General features: G+C 42.0%; 2 protein-coding genes across 3 annotated transcripts in view; both read right to left on the bottom strand.

The window, feature by feature from the left end:
* The window catches only part of zfyve9a (zinc finger, FYVE domain containing 9a), a 72,873-nt gene extending 65,026 nt beyond the window's left edge, over window positions 1-7,847 (bottom strand). For both annotated transcript variants that reach the window (XM_079488942.1, XM_079488943.1), the window contains exon 1: window positions 7,598-7,847. The gene's annotated coding sequence lies outside the window, so the exon portion shown is untranslated. The remainder of the gene's footprint in view (window positions 1-7,597) is intronic.
* Window positions 7,848-8,819: 972 nt separating this feature from the next.
* LOC306943412 (transcription factor BTF3 homolog 4-like) lies at window positions 8,820-14,824 on the bottom strand. Its single transcript, XM_079529715.1, has 6 exons — window positions 14,688-14,824; window positions 13,916-13,971; window positions 11,780-11,893; window positions 10,691-10,892; window positions 9,791-9,853; window positions 8,820-9,261 (listed from the first exon to the last, which is right to left on the bottom strand). Exons 2-6 carry the CDS (start codon window positions 13,967-13,969, stop codon window positions 9,215-9,217), a joined length of 480 nt encoding a protein of 159 aa, XP_079385841.1. The 5' UTR covers window positions 13,970-13,971; window positions 14,688-14,824; the 3' UTR covers window positions 8,820-9,214.
* Window positions 14,825-17,844: the final 3,020 nt, after the last annotated feature.

The following is a 17,844-nucleotide window of genomic DNA, read 5'->3' as shown; positions in this document are numbered from 1 at the left end:
GGTTTCGTGGGATAGTTTCTAATGCCAAAACATATCTGTAGCCTAGTTATCTGCTAAGGCAGACCCCATGATGCGCTGAGAGTGACACAAGGGATGTGTACATGAATGAAATGCTACCACACGCACATGCACAAGACCTTACCTCTAACCCAAAAACCTAACACCAACCTGGGTATTTCCCTAACTGTAAGCCATCTTTGTTTTAAAAAAAAACAGACCATTCTTAGATCCCCCCCCCACACACACACACACACACACACACACATACTTCCTGGGGTGAGTGGGGGGGAAACCATTAGAATTGGGCCTTAGGATGACTGAGCCTTTTCATTCAGCGAGCAAAAGTAAAAATACTAAGCACTTTGTAATCTAATCTGGTTAAAGTTAATTATGTCCACCTGATCTAATCCTTAAACATGGAACATGAACACCAGGCAGCCAGGGAGTCAGTGGAACTCATCTGACCTGAAGAACTACTAACATTTGTTTCTTAAGTAAAAGTATCAATACTGCCATGTAGAAATACTCTGTACTCATTGTGCAGAATGTCCCATTTCACAAGTTTTAAATTGTATAAAAATCTTTTGAAGATAGAACAGTACAAGCTCACAATACGTCACATTGTCAGCTTGTAGATCTGCTATTTTCAAATAGCCAAAGTATAGTGCTGAAGTGTATGTGTTGTTGTTTTCAAAATCTACAAAGTAACTAAAGTTTTCAAATGATTGTAGTCAAGTAAAAATAATACAATATTTGCCTATATGGTGTAGAAGTAATACATATTGAATATTGGAGATACTTCAGACTAGTTCAGCAAAATTGCAAAGTACTTGAGTACATGACATGTACTTTCCACCACTGACCTCAACCCTTGCTTCAGTAAATCTCCTCTCCTTGAGGTGAAAACCAATTGCAGTTAATGTATGTTTGGTGGAGTGGCATGACACAAATGTTTTGTATTTGTACCCATCATCACATCGCTGGCTCTGTAGGAGCAGTCATCATCAGCCACATGAGTAGTGTGGTGGTGTTTACCTGCACAAACACACTGCCCTCACTGTTTGTTTTAGTAGACGGGGGTGTTTTTGGGCTACCAAAACAAACTACCAAAATTGTGGTGTGAAACACACCACAATACATTGAGAGGGCGATGTATAGAGGAAAACGATGGATGGGTACATATATATATATATATATATAAGAGAGAGAGAGAGAGAGAGAGAGAGAGAGAGAGAGAGAGAGAGAGAGAGAGAGAGAGAGAGAGAGAGAGAGAGAGAGAGAGAGAGAGATGCCAGAACTGCCATGCCTGCATGAAGAAGTACCGGACCCGTCAGACTCCTCACTCAACTTTAAATAATTTCCCCCTAACACTCACCGCGACTCCTCAGACCCCAGCTCGCACAGCGTGAGAAGGAAACAAACCAACACCACCGACATGAGGACAGGAGTCACTCCCTAATTAAGATTTAATTGCTCACTGCAGAGGCACTGAATAATGCATCTTTCGTCAAAGTGAAGTGGTTGTATTTTTAGACGTGTAAACTCAGGATGAGGCTCAAAAGAAGGTATGTGTGTGTGTGTGTGTGTGTGTGTGTGTGTGTGTGTGTGTGTGACGCAACATTTGTCTGTCACTGTCACAGACGTATACATTTGCAAATGCAGGGAGGGCACCATCTGTGACGGTTTGTTAAAGGTTTCACAATGTCTAGAAAGGCTTCTGTACAACATCCTTCAGCTACTGATGGATGAGGAGGATCAAATAGCAAGAAGACATCCAATGACTGGTCGAAATACATTAATGATTGATTAAATGCAATTCAATTAAATGTAGAATGTAGGGATACTATTTATTTTTATATTCATAATCGTTAATTGAAACTTAATTAATCATTAAGGAAATGTCTGCTGCCTGTGTTACCCACCCATCAGCAATTATCAATACAATTGTGTTTTCTATATGAAAGGTTAATTTTTTATATTTTTATATGCGCAAATGCAGTATAAATGAGGGGAATCACACATCATAGGCTATATAGACTACCCTGCCACACAATGGATAGGATGGATTATAAAATAAACAGTGTAGGTCTAAATGAAAAATATAAAACCTATAGGCCTATGTGTTTAGCACATAGTGTACATACTGTACATGCGTGCATGTACAGTATGTATCGCTGCTAATAACATGCATGACTCGAGGAAGCACGCTACATTTAAGAGCCTCCGCACGCCACTCGTGGCTTTAAAAACGAAGTTAGCTTAATGTCAGAGGTCCTTACAAAGGCCATCAAATATTAATTAATCCCATCTGGTCTACCATTTAAAGTATCAACATACTGTTGACTACAGGAGACAAATGGAACATGATTAAATGGACAGACGCTGAGGGCAATTACTGCACATACAGACCTGAAGCCTGTTCAAATAGTAACATTAAATGGGAAATGAGAGCCGAACCATTGATTAATTTTCATGCTGGATTTAAGCTAACTGGACGTCTCCATTCATTCACCACAACCAGAAATAGACTTCAATGGAGTAGCCACTAGCCAGACATGGTAATGAAATGGTTCAACGCTGTGCTAATATGATAACCATGCCTGGCTGGATACGGAGGAATGGCAATGAAACTGAATGAAGCGATATTAACTACTTAAAGGGATATTTCACTTTCTAACATGTTTGGGAGGTCACATTAACGTCAACTCTGGCTTTTGTGAGCACCCAAGATAGAAGATAGAAGTTGCTTTATTCAGTATTCATTTTATCAGACAGGCCCCCTTCCTGATCTATACAGATCCATTGTAACGACAAACTCCATTTGAACCATGTCAGATTCATTCACAACACATAGGGGCCTACACATCCTTGGTTCACAACACGTAGGGGCCTACACATCCTTGGTTCACAACACGTAGGGGCCTACACATCCTTGGTTCACAACACGTAGGGGCCTACACATCCTTGGTTCTGGTAACTGATATTGTCCTAATGCGTGAGGAGACGTGTTTTTTCAATTACTTTTTTCATGAATTTTACCTGCATTTCATTTGATTTAATTCCTGAGATTTTCCCAAAGAACATGATCTAACATGGTTAACATTTGAAGTTACAATAGGTTTAACTTTATATAGGAAGGGGAGCGTGTCTGAAAACAAAATAAGTCCAATACCTGAATATCTAATCAAGCAACTTTAAAAACTGTCATGTTTAAAAGTGAAATATCCCTTTAAGCCCTATTTTAAAAAAGAGCAAGGACTTATCTGATCTATAACCTGTCGCACTACCACTCGTTATTAGCTTATAGATAGATACGCTATTTTTGAAAATCTTTGAATCTTCTTTACAAAAAACTTGCAATTTCCACCAATATGGACAATGTGTCAGTGGCAAATGTTTTATTTTCTCTTTTTACACATCATTAGAATGTTCTTATTTTGATCATAAGACCCACTTACTGAATGCCAAGTCTCTTTCAGAATATGTGACACTTATTTACTACGACACGATGGCATCCAACTAGTACTAGTGGTTCTCAAAACTTTTATTTGCAAAAAAACCTTAACTCTGAGAGTGTGGACCACTGGAACCACTGGAACCACTGGAACCACTGGAACCTTGTCCATTTGAACACTCTCCGAGTTACAGACCTGTTATGGTAACGTACTGTTTCACAACCTGGTTGCAGACAAATCAGACAACTTTAAAACCCATAGAATCACTTTACAAAGAGATATTACAAACACTTGACCAAAAGCCCAACCGTTACCACCATTGGCACATAGTTCAAAAGTACAACTTGTTTAATTTTGACAGCTTTAAACATTTTGCAGATGCTCGTCTCATTTTTAAGATCTTAAATGGACTTGCACCTCCACCACTGAAACAGTTCATAGGTCGAACGGACAGTGGTGACAGAGCAAGAAGGGCAACTACCAGAGGGGACTGGGCAACTACCAGAGGGGACTGGGCAACTACCAGAGGGGACTGGGCAACTACCAGAGGGGACTGGGCAACTACCAGAGGGGACTGGGCAACTACCAGAGGGGACTGGGCAACTACCAGAGGGGACTGGGCAACTACCAGAGGGGACTGGGCAACTACCAGAGGGGACTGGGCAACTACCAGAGGGGACTGGGCAACTACCAGAGGGGACTGGGCAACTACCAGAGGGGACTGTGAAGTACCAACCAGATGTAGTGTGTTTGGTAAAACAGTCTTCTCTGTTAGAGCCTCCCATCACTGGAACAGTCTCCCTACAGAAGTAAGAGAGACATCCAATTATTTGACCTTCAAATTCAACCTGAAGAGGTGGCTAAAAACAAATCAAATCTGTAATTACGAGTAATTATCAGCTCTATTTTATCACTGGTGTCATTTCTCAATTCACTCTGCGGTTGTTCTGTCTCCTGTACAATGTTTATATTTATCCTGTATTGTACTGTATTGTAATGTGTTTTTGTATGGATAGTTTTATCATCATTTTTAAGAGCCTGCACAGGGACTACAGATGTAAATTAGCTTCTGGCTAACTCTGGCCCATTTACATGGATGTGAAAACTGATGTGTTGATTAATGAGCATTGTCCCTGTAAAATAAATAAATAAATGGTCATTCAGGTCACTCTTTATGCGTTTCTGGTAATATTATTGTCCACTCATTTTGTATGTCTGTGGCAAAAATGGAATTCTGATGAAAATGTCCATCACAACTTGCCAACATGACAATGACCCCTGCCAAGAATGAGAGACGCCAGGTTGAAAGTGGTGTCCCGAGTCCTCTCCCAGACTCACTTCCTGTTATTTTTCTCCCGTGCTCCAGAATATTGTCCGCTTCAGTAACAGGGTGGACACAGGAAACCACACATGATTACTTCCTCCTCTCCCTTTAAAAAATGAACTGACTGACATCACTTCTTAACAATCTAAAAAGAAATGCATGACTGACTGGATGACATTGTATTATGTAACCTTTTACGCCCTCACTGGGAATGCAACTGTCTGGGAGCAAGACTGGAAGTTACCTAATGCCCTATACTCTTCCCTAGAAGGCTTATACTGTAGGCTGCATTTTATATGTCAGAGGAACAACTGCTGTGCTAGCGATTAAAAAGGAACTAAAGAATCTCAAAGGTAAAAGAATAACATGCCACCACAAGTTAATATCCTCTAGAGAAATAGCAGGTCACGGTTGCTTTGGTGCTTAAAAAGCGATAATTTTTCTGACATGCAAGAAGGGGGGCGGGGGGGATAAAAAATGTTTAAATCCACAGAGATTTGAAGCCAAGAAAGCTAAATAGAGTGGTCATCATTCTGTCACACAAAGCAGTTCTCAGGCTCCCTGCTTCACAGCGAGACGTCAGAAGATATTATGGGATTCTTTCTCTGCCTCATGTTTTGATCTACTACATCCAAACGCTGAGAGACAAGAAAACAGCAAAAGCCACGCTGCCAGGCCCCATCAGGGAAAACAGGCTGCCAGGCCCCATCAGGGAAAACAGGCGTAATACTTTCTGAAGGCATACGCTAACCTACATCTTTGAAGTCTGGGTTACTGTTGTAGACATAAATTTAGCAAGAGCTACAGGCATTACTACCATGGACGCCTGTTGGATCGGGCTACAAGTCTTTCTGTTGGCTTTGAAAGCTACTTTCAGAGGCACTTTAATATCAACTTCTGTTGCCATTATGTAAGAAACTTGGCCATGATATATCATCATCTGAATGCTTTACTGTCTTGTTATTATTCATGGCAGAGATATATATATCAAACAGGCTCTCGAACTGAATGAGGGAATATGTGTGAAATAACTAATATAAGAATTCAGAAGATTCCTTCATCATAATCATATGTTATTGATAATCGCATCAAATATAAACACTATATCATTCTTTGACCGGGGTCCGTCAGGTGTCTGAACTTGCCCCCCCCCCCCCCCCCCCCCCCAGATCTCCAAGCTCAGAGCCTGCAGTAGTAGATCTACCGTTTTTGGCAACAGTTTGCTTATTAAGAGGTATGACATGCCCATAATAGGGACTCTATGGTTCACATGGTTACCTAGTCCCTAGGTCCTAGTGTACCCGATCTACTATGAAAATTAATTGTGATATGATATATGTGTGGTCATTGGGCCGGGCCCAGAATTCCATGGGGGCTGCCCTGCAAAGAGGACAGGGCCAGTGCACCACCACGGTCCATGGCTGAGTCAGAGCTTCCGACTGTTATGTCAATAGTTATCTGTTTGTCAATAAGTTGAATGTTATTGTGGGCTGAGGAAAGAAATGGCACTTTAGTTTAGGATCCCCCTGTCCTGCAAATGTCTTTACATCCTGCTGCCTATAGTGACTTTAAATTCCTTATGACCTGGCACTTCAGAAAGCACTAAAGTCAGACCCGGTTACTTCATAAATCTAAGTTTAAGTCTTGAGTAAAGGCCTGTGGCCTAAAATGATTAGGTGTGGCATAACATGAGGAAATAAGAGCTAGGCTATACATTGACAAACGCATCCTAAAATAAAATCGTTGCCTGGGTAGGTTCTTGGATTATGCAAACACAATAGCAGCTGTCTGTGTGCTTCTGTATGATCAAAGGTAGTATGGTGAGGTCATCAGAATCAGAAGTAGACTATGGAAAGCAACATATGGAAACGGCTGCCTCCATTAGTGTAGCTGCATGGTAGACTCCAACACAGATCAGAGATCATGTATTTATTTATTTTGTTGTGGTCCAAGTTGGGAGTAGCAGCACCACACAGATGGTGTCGTTAATGTTAGCTGCTAGCTTGACTGATACGCCAAGTCAATATTTCCCCCAAATCACACCAGAGCGGTCGCGAGCAAGTTTCCCAAAATAGTTAAAGAAAAAAAAAGGGGGGGGGGGGGGAGATAAAAGCCGAGTGCCGTCTAGACACACGGGAAACAATGTAACGGGGCAGACACGAGCGCCGCTGATCGTATCCAAGTAACACTTTTGTTACAGAGACAGACACTGGATACAATGTAGCCACTAGCAGCAGCAGCGGTGCTGCGGGCGCTCCCTGGCCGATGAGCAGTGGCTGACTCGCGGCCAGTCACACCGCCACAGACCCGCCGATCATCACAATCACACCCAGACACTGTTCGTGTCACTTGCCGAAAATAACTTATCTACAAGCTACAGCAATTCGTCGCGATGCGACTGTAGATCTGTTCTGTTCTGTTCTTGGCGAGAGAAGAGACACCGTTATACGTTTTTCCATTCGACTTTTCCCAGTTTGTTTCCCCATTTTAAATGACCATTGATGCTGGCCACCTCCGCTACATAGTGTTTTCTACTGGAGATGATGTCACAATAATAACATATGTGAACTATTGTAATAATCCAAATGCCCCCCGTAGAGCATGCAGAATCACCATTCTATCCATAATATTAAATTACATATACACAGAGACAGATAACCAACACCTGCTGCTATCGTATCATTCATGGCCATGGGGAGGGAGGGGGGGTCGATCAACCCTCAATTTATTATTCACAGCTTGCAATGGCGGTGTAATAACAGTGCAATGATATGATATGGCCATGTCACGATATAAACCAATCCAAGCGCTCACTCACCGGAGGAATCCTCATCTTTACGCGCGGTGCCACCGCCAAACACCTCCGTCGGTATCCGTCATGATGGTGATGTGTTGCCTCCTTAATCCCGAGCACTCAAACAATCGCCTTTGGATGCTATTTCCGAGTACCGTACGTCGCCCCCGTGTAAACAACCTAGCACCCACCTGCCTAGCGACTATCCACCTAGGCTAGCTACCAAGCTCAGAGAGTACAGTGGGGATAAAGTAAAGAATGCTGTCCAGTCTGTTGGCGGAGTTGGTGCGACGGGACTCCGCGTTCCCTCCCCCAAGGTTTATTATGGACAGGAAAAAAATAAGGCAGCGCATAGAACCCATGGCCCGGGAGGGCGTTGTCGCGCTGCGATTGGCTGGTTTTAGTTGTCAAAGCAACCGCTATAGTACGCAACAGAAACCCAACGAATCAAGCCGCTGCCGTCCCTCTGGGCTATGGGATGATGTAGGCACACTTGGGGGGGGGGGGGGGGGAGGAGTTGGGAACCGCCAGGCTACTTCCAGCCACCGCAGAAAAGACAAGAGACACCAGGCAAGTGTCTTAAAGGCGGCGCAAGCATCACCGTGTCTATAGTTACAAGTTACAACACCGCGGAGTGAGGCAAATGGCATTTATGATATTTAGTTTTAATTACCCGCCTATGAATAACCTTGTCTCCTTGCGCGGTAGCTCGTCGTAGTGAATGACAGCGATGCAGCAAATGACCACGCGTGAACACGTCACCGATAGCGATCAATTCAAACGGCATTAGTGTTACGTAACGGTTCAGAGCGAAGACCTCTGTTAAATACGTGATCATCTATGAAGTCTACCCAGTCTGATGCTGCTGCCTGCTGCTCGATGAACTGTACCAGGGAAGGGATTCCCCAGTGGCTGTGCCTTCTTGTGTGCTTATCAATGTTTATTACATTTATTAAAATCACACATTTACTCAAAGGCCTAATCCCACTTAACCATGACAGAGTGGAGTCCCTTTATTGGGAAATGGCCATTTGTTCCAAAATTTTAATCTTTCCAAAATATTGTCAGTGCTATTTTTGAAAATAGCTGATCTACAATCACAACACATTGCAATCACAACGCATTGCAATGTGAGGTGATGTGAACTTGAAGATCGGCTATTTTCAAATGGCCAAAGTATAAATAGTACTTATAGAAAGATAGATACATACCAAATCCCACACTGTTAATAAATTCACAAACACAATTCTATGGTATGTGAGAAAATTCAATCACCTTTTATTTGTATTATTAATAAACATAACATATTAAATACTAGTAACATTTAACAGCGCTGGGTTCAAACCACTTAGAAAGCATTTCCAAGGCAATTGTGGTCCTCAGAATGACAAGAGCTGCACATAATATCCTGCTCATTCGGAATATGATGACAGCCTAATTAAATGAAGACAAAAGTTCTATATTTGATATACTGTTATCTGTGTGCTGTTTGTTTTGGATATACACTGAAGTGGTTGACGTCTCCAGAGGTGAGGCAATGCACTTCTATAACAACCATTTCCCATGACAGGAAAAACAAAACCCGGCCTTTTGTAAGCCCACGAGTGGTGAAAATGTTTTGCAGCGGCGCTCAACGCATCATCAGTTGGCTTCGTTCTTAGAAGCTTCATCGAAGTTCTCCACAAGATCTGTGACATGGAAAAAAATACATTCATTGTAAAATCAGATCACGACTACCTATGGAAAGTGACACCTGTCCCCCGGTATAACGCAAAGCAACTCGACAGTTGTGGAGCTCGACAGCCATCAAGCTCCACAAGCAGGCCTGACCCCCATACATTGTGCTCCGTTAGTGAGATTAACAACTCTTGCTCGACTCTGGCACATGGACTACTGGAATGTACACTACGGAACCATGATGCCCAGTTAGGATAGATAAATTGTATATTGACTCATTACAGTCACTGTTCATAGACTGTACATGTATTATCCATATACCCACAGCTGTAGGCAGGCTGACATCAGTCTTGTATTCACTGTCGACAGCAATAGACGTTATGTTCATAATTACTGGTGGAATTGTGCATTATACTTTAATTGCTAGAAAACTCTAAAGCCTATTCCTTATGTTTATGTTTTAGTTTTTTACAAATCCATCAAACTAAAAGTGTACAATCAGGAACATAATGATAAATCATGTTCTGTGTGTTCATCTACCTGGAACATCATCATCATCGTCCTCCTCAGCCTTATCCTCCTTGATCGTTTTGATGTCCATTGCTGACATGTATAAAAAAGGGGAAAAAAATTTGCTTTAGTTAAATACACTCAATCAAATGTCCTTGATAGTATACTATTTGTACTACCATTTGTTTTAATGTGTGCACATTACGTCAAAGTTCCCTGCCAGGTCCTTATATGAAAATACACTTTTTTTTTTTTTACAATTCACGAGTAGGAGAAGTTCATCAACTACACACCCCCATGAAGCCTTGAATTTGTGGAGATCTTTGTCGCATTCCTAAGACAATAATTTGATGACCGACTTCATGGGGTGTGTAATGATTTTTTCTCTTTTTTTTGTGGTGAACTATTTCCATTGCATAAACTTTAAGGCTTTCTCATCGACAAGTGTGTACAATCATTCAGTTCAGAACATTTCTAAACGGATTCTATGATTATAATAGTGTAGTGTTTTCTACCCTCGCTGTGGAACAGTGGACATGTGATGAACAAAGGAGACAATTAAAGACTGTCAGCCTGGCATGCAAATTTTGGATGTCATTATAGGCAAAAAAGAGAAGGAAAAAAAAGAGAAAATATCTACACGCTTAGCTCAAAAGCATTTCATCAAGCTGGCAGATAAGATATTCTTGCAATAGAGCTTAAGTTGTTCAACATACATTTGAGACACCCATAAATTATTTCTGAAATTCAGCGACTTATATGACTTCACCTATAAAAACGGTCACAATTTCCATGAGTTTAGAATGTGCCCCAGCTTCCAGAACCATTTCTCTCAAAATTCTATGATGACACAAAAATTCCATTACCAGCTGGAACCCTGATGGTCTGTGTGTGTGTGTGGGTGTGTGTTCCATTTGTGTGTCTGCCTACGTTGCCTAGGAAAGTGTTCTGCCAGTTTGCGCAGGCTGGTGAGGCTGTCGGCTCCTAGCTGGCTGAGGATGCCAGGCAGCATCTCAGTCAGCTGCTTGGTCTCAGCGTGGCCCGTGATGGCGAAGGTGTTTGCAGACAGAGAGGCCTGAACCTTGGGGTTGTTGAAGTGGATCACTGTGCCGTCGTCCTTTATCATGTTCACCTGGGGAAGGAGATCAATGTCGCTGTTTAGACTTAGCCTCTCATAGCCAGCCTTCATCTGCCTTTGCAATGCATATTGCCCCAGGCAGATTAAGCAGATAAATATTGTGAAAATAGCCGAACTACAAACTCGCAACTCCTCGCACTGCGAAGGGTACATTGAGAGCTATGATAAAGTGGGTTGAATGAGTAGAATGATTAACGGCATCATTAAAAGTAACCTGGTGTTCCTGTGAGTAAAGGAGCTCATTCTCTTAACAGGCTGAGCGAAGCATCAGTGATTCTACTTGGCCCGAGTACAAGCACTTCCAATTAAGTCATCGTTGCCGTCAGGCTGATACCGTCCTCTTATCTCCATATTATTTGTTTTTTTCTGTTAAATGAATGACCTACTTGATCATACTAGTGTCACCAAAAGCATAAAAAGTAGCAGATATGCAAACTCGAAACATGCTTTGAGCTTGTAGATCTGCTACTTTTGCCATTTTTTTTATTTGAATCCTGAAAAGTAACAGTTTTAGACATGAAGTAAGGTTTCCACACGACAGAGACGTCATATGAAAAGATAGGATCTTTGTTTAATACGCATTTCATATGTGCACGACTATACAGTTGTTTAATTACCACTGCCTTCTATACTTATTTGACTATGGTCCCACAGGGCTCTGTACTTGATCCGCTACTCCCCCCCCCCCCTACTGTACCAAATATCTTCACCGAATATAGCAAATCTTCAAGCTTTCGTTAATATAACGCATTGTATAGCGAGCAAATTATATCAATGTAATCCATCATATTGTTACATTACTTTTTCTTTTTGTGTGGCCCAAAACTAAAACACGACCAGGTTTCTCACAATGAGATCTGTTCTACAGATCGTTTCTTTACCTCTTCTATTCCTGCAATGTTGTTCACCGACAGTTTCTTCAATGACCCCTGGAGTTTCTTGTCGTCAGCTGTTGCCGTCTTGTGAACCACCTTTTTCTTCCTACGAGCTGTTCCCTAAGGATGGATGGAATAGACAGTCACATTAGTGCTGGGAGAGCACAAATGCAAGAAGACAGATGGATGACTGAAGTAAAAACAGGCAAAACCCATGTAGAAGGCCTGGGCCGTGGCTCAGCGGTCCAGGCACCTTGGCCGGCAGCCCAAGTCTGGCAGTGTGCCGCGGGTTCGACTCCCGATCCCGACTGCCTTTACAGCGTGTCACTCCCCAATCTCTCTCCCCCATTTCCTGTGAGCCTACTGTCTGTCCCTCTATAAAAAATATAAAAGCCGCAAAAAAAACATTAAAAAAAAACCCCATGTAGAATCCCAGACCAATTAATTGCATTTTATAGCGCTTTTCCGAGTGCTCAAAGCGCTTTACAATGGTTCATTCATTCATACATTAGGAGGTGAAGCGGCGAACAGTCGACGCCAGCGTCCTCACTTCCAACATTCACACACCAATGGTGGCGAGCTCACACCGACCAACTCATTGGAGGCAATGTAGGGTTCAGTGTCTTGCCCAAGGACACTTCGACATATGGACAGGAGGAGCCGGGATTCGAGCCGCCGACCCAGGAATCATTGGACGACCTGCTCTACCTCCTGAGCCACAGCCACCCAGTTTTAGCATAATCAGTATACACACACAACGTCCATCATAATGAGACCACAAATGGTCGTGTCGGGTCCTGTATCAGCTACTCTTATCTGCTATGGAAAATTACACCGGACACCGTTAAGTTTGTTTTTCGTGGTGGGTTATTTCTGTGGGGACATACAGAAAAAGGTCTATTTTTGCCATTATTCACACCAGGTATTCTGCTTCCGCATTCTGAGAAAGTACAGAGGTTCCATGCATTGTCCATGGTGATGAGCAATTACATTTTGGCAGAGGGTATAGCCAGCAAAAAAAAAAAAGACATGCGGAAAAGTTGAGAAAAGTTCTACTTTTTCCACTGCTGCAAAGAGACAAATTAGACATCCAACCAGATGGTAGCTGTGGTATGAACTAGATGTGTGCTGTGGACTAGGCATGTACACGAAGGTGACGTGGATGTTTCAGACATTTTGTATACACAATGCTATTGTTGGTGGTGTGAATTCAGTGTTACAAACATGTTGGGCTTTGTTGACACCATTATTTTTCTCATTTAAGTGATCCCTACACCCCTTTCAGAGGTCTGAATAAACATGAACCTTAAACGTGAGACATACACATTTATATACACACACACACACATATATACATACAGAAATATGGACAAAGATTGGAGAAAGAGCAGGCGCAGCCCTCTCCGTTTGGAGCGCATCATCATGAAATCATGTAGTGCCATCTAGTGGATGAATGGGTTAATTGCCTGCCCAGTAAAAAAAAAAGGGCAAACTATCACAAGCCACTGTTGAAAGGGGTCATGCTCTCAGGCTATAAAAGGAATGCTGAGGTCAGGAGGAAAACCTGCTGCGTTACGTCAAACTCCTTTTAACCGAAAAGGAGAATTGAAACAACAATAAGGCTCATTTTAGAGTATAACGTGAAGGTCTTCTTCAGTGACAATCGAACCAAAATGTAGAACTGCCGTCATAACTTGAACAGCCATGTATTACTGTAAAATAATCAGGTTCTTAGCGCAAGGGCCTCTATAAACCTGTTGCTCAACCCCCAACATGTTGTTACTGGTTGGCAGTGGTGGAAAGTACTGTACTTGAGTGCAACTTTACTCAAGTATATTTAATATAAGTTTGAATATTGTACTTTTTACTCAACTAGGATTATTTTTAATATTAGGTTACTAGTTACTTTGCAGAATTAGATTAGTATTAATACAAAACTATACATTACTACTACAGCTGTTCAAAAATAGCCAATCTACAAACTTGAGTAATTTTGCGGCAAGTATATTTTGATGCAATTACCAACACTTTTACCCAAGTCAAATTTTGAACACAGGCCTGTTATTTGCAACAGATTTATAGTATTAGTTTTTGCGGCATTTAGTTAACATTGTGGTTGGTTAAGAGGTTGTGTTGCTGTACCTTTCCACCTATCCGAACTTGGGCCTGGAGTTTGGCGAGCTTCTCCTGGTTCATGGCTGTGTAGGGAAGAGAAGTGATGGGATTATTAGTATTAGTTACTCAGCTGCTAAATGGCCTTCTGTCTGTCTCTCTCTCTCTCTCTTCTCTCTCACACACACACACACACAGCTCTCCACAAACAGCTGACTGGCTGAATTAAGTCTTCAGGGAGACAAGTCACATGTGTAGCTTACTGGCCAAATTATCATCAACACAACGTTTAGAGGCTATCACAATCACAAAAGAGGACTTCCAAGTTGTTTTAACAACTACAACACATAACATGAAACGCTAGCAGACTGCTAATGAGAAGCATTGCGCTTAGCCCCATATACATTGAGTTTTGCTCGCTGTTACTTGCCATACTGATAGTACTAGCAATCCATTACGTGTCAACAGTGTCCTTTTAGTTACAGACAAATAATGATGACAACAGTGGTTTAAAACCCCTAGGGTACCCACATTTATAACTCTGCTCGGGTCAGCTAAAGTTGCTATTAAAGTACGGGGCTAGCTTCACGATAGCATTTTGGCTAAAGTGAGGCAGCAAACTAGCAAAACCAACCACCAGCTCTCTTAGCAGATAGCCAGCCACACACACCTAATGTAATGCTAGTTAGTTAGCCACCATACCACCTAACGTTCTTAACGTCTAAATGCGTCTAAAACACATAAATGATCATTAGAAATAAAACGATCGATAAGTATTAAAGACGTGAATGTTTGTTTTTACCTGAGATGATCAGTGGTGTATGAGCAGCAGAAAGGTTCTTATATCTTCTCACACACACACTGGGGGGGTTGTTAGTTAGTTAGCACTGCAGGCAGCTGGAGCAACACGCGGTGTATGCTTAATCTGTGACGTCATGCGGACGTGTGGAGCGTACGAATGCCACAAGGGGGCGACAAAAACATGCGCACACAATTCAATTTTGATTGATTGATTGAAATATTTATTAACAGAATTTATTAACAGAATTTATTAGCAGAATTACAGTACATTTCAAGCACAACTCAATACAAAAACTGTTAACTGTGAGTGGACGACACCATAACATAAAGCATTACACTTGTTTACAAGAGGGTCCACCGTTTTCAATTCATCATAACATTTAGAGACTTACAAATATACACTTAAGCCAAAAACAGGAAATCATCATAAAGGAGGTAAAAAGGGGGGAAAACATATACAGTGAGGGGAAAAAGGGGTGGGGGGATTCCGATTTTACAGGGGCCAGTTTCGAATTGCAGCCGTCCGTAGGTGCCCTTTGAGAGCAGTTTTGAAGGAGTCAAGGGATTCACTTGTCTTAAAGACAGTTGGTAGGGCGTTCCACATTTTTGTGGCATAGGAGCGAAATTAATTTATTTTGTGCCGAATCTGGGTTGCAGATGGTTTGTTGAACTCCCTCTGGTGTTGTGGGTGTGGACTTCATTGACATTAAGGAAGTTAATTAGATTAATTAGACAGGTACATGCAGGGTAGTGGTGTATCGAATCTTGTAGACCAGACCCATTGCAAGATGCTGTACTCTGTCGTCAACCCTAAGCCATTCCAGCCTGTCAAAGTGGGGAGGGGTGAGGTGGGTTTGGGGGGTGAGGCCCAGTATAGTAGCCTGGCCAGTTTGTTTTGGGAAGTCTGGAGCCTTCTTTTAAGGGCCTTTGAACTGCTGTGGTACCAAGAGGTGCATGCATAGTCGAAGAAACCTTGTACGATCGGCTCCTGTTAGGGTCTTCAAGGTGTTTTTGTTGACCAGTGAGGAGATCCGGTATAGGAAACTTGTTCTTTGGTTGACTGTTTTTATTACGTTGGTGGCCATTTTTATCACCGGAAAGATTTGCCTCCAGGAATTTAATCTTTTCGTGTGATAATATTGTCACCCACTCTAACCAAGAAGCCATCTGCCTTGCTGAGATTACTATTTGATCCAAAAAGAATGGATTCAGTTTTTCCCAGGTGTAAAGATAGTTTGTTATCAGCGAGCCAGGTGCAGATTCTAACGAGTTCAGAGCTGAGGGCCTTTTCAACCTGCAGTTAATTGTTCTTCCGAGACCAGCAGTGCTGAGTCATCTGCGAACAGTGTTGTAATCTAAATACTGGACCCTCGTCTGGTTCTGACAGACAGGTAGTGTGTGCAGGCTGGGTGGTGTGTGACAATCCTGTTGAAGTATTCCTTTGGTACGGCGACTGCGGCGGTGGCCGGCGGGTACCCGGGAGAACAAATTAACGAGACACGAGACAGTATCACGCTAAGGTTCACAAAGTTCATTACACAAACAGGAAACATATATAGTGCTGGATCATAATGACGTAACAATAAGATATGAGACAGAAGAACGTGCCTACTGCAGCAAGGCTGACCTTGCTGTCGCCTAGATGTCTCTCGTAGCCTATCTATAAAGTATGCTACAGTACCGGCAGTACACAATACATATCACGTACACTGTATCTCAAGTTCAAGTATATAGACTAAGATGTACTGTGCATGGGCTAATCATAACAAACAGGAACAAGTTGCAGTCACAACTTCAAGCTGATGTCATGTTGTTTACATATACTAGGAACAGTAAAGGCCCTAGCATGCTTCCTTGCCACAGCTCACTGGGGGGGGTTCAAAGGGCTTTATTGGCATGAGAAGGCAAAACGCCTATATCTAAACATAGGTAGGTTTACATTGCCATAGCAAAAAGTGCAACAATACAATCAAAACAAAATGTATGGTGTACAATTTAGCCCTGGTCCAGTGTCAGGGCTACCTACAATTCTCCAATAAATCAATTTCTATTTACAGAGATCCGTTTACACACACACACACACACACACACACACACACACACACACACACACACACACACACACACACACACACACACACACACATACACACACACACACACACACACACACACACACTTTATATTTATACCGGGGGTGCGCCTTTAGTTGCTTTACCCTTTACATAACATTAACCCATGTAGTTAAATCAGAGGTTTAAGGGTACAAACTACAAAATACTTTTATTGTGAAAATTCGAGTCTCGAGCGCCTCGCCATCATCGTTCATTGGTTGACGAGAAGAAGATAGCTTCCAGGTCCCATGGTCTGGCGGGACGGGCCGCAGCTGTGATTGGCTAGTTGGTTGTCAAGGCAGACAACTGTTAACGCGAGGAATGTGCACCTGCAGCGTTAGTTTCGTTGTTAAATATTTGAATAAGTTTGTTTATTTGATTGATTGATTGATGGATAATTACAGTACATTTCAAGCACAACTCAATACAAAACTGTTAACTGTGGACGACACCATAATAGTCCACTTGCCAGAAAGTGAACCATGCAGGCATGTTGAGTACAACAAAGCTTTATGAAATGTTGGAAACTGCTGGATGCTAACTTGCATATGTTGAGCAATTTTCATAATTGGCATAATATGTGACCATACCATTAACAAGAAGAAGGGCCTGGGCCGTGGCAAAAAAAATCAAAATGTCATCATGCTTTTCTGTTAATAAATATTTCAATCAATCAATCAATCAATCAATCACATAAAGCATGATGACAAATGTTGCCTTCTATAGGTTGTTAATGGTATGGTCACATATTATGCCAATTATGAAAATTGCTCAACATGTATGCAAGTTAGCATCTGGCAGTTTCTACCTGCTGGGACCTATACTCAACATTTCGAACATAAAACCTTAGTGTAGCCTACTCAACATGTCCCAGGTTCACAATGGGGCTCTATGGGCTGGCAAGTATAGACTATAAAGTATTACACTTGTTTACAATAGGGCCCACCATGTTCAATTCATCATAACAATTAGAGACGTACAAATATACTATTACTCTTCTATATAGCTAAAATCAGGAAATCATCATAGAGGAGGTAACAATTT

The sequence above is a fragment of the Electrona antarctica genome, assembly GCF_951216825.1.
Source record: "Electrona antarctica genome assembly, chromosome: 19".
NCBI classification, from domain to species: domain Eukaryota; kingdom Metazoa; phylum Chordata; class Actinopteri; order Myctophiformes; family Myctophidae; genus Electrona; species Electrona antarctica.
Note: the sequence above shows the minus strand (reverse complement) of the source record. Positions and strands in the feature narration are given on the sequence as shown.

Bases quoted from the DNA above. Each gene is read 5' to 3' on its own strand.
- LOC306943412 (XM_079529715.1), bottom strand. From the start codon at position 13,969: ATGAACCAGGAGAAGCTCGCCAAACTCCAGGCCCAAGTTCGGATAGGT. The intron at 10,893-11,779 runs GTAAAGAAACGA...CTCCTTCCCCAG, and splicing joins ACATTGCAGGAATAGAAGAG to GTGAACATGATAAAGGACGA. The intron at 9,262-9,790 runs GTAGATGAACAC...TCCATGTCACAG, and splicing joins CGATGATGATGATGTTCCAG to ATCTTGTGGAGAACTTCGAT.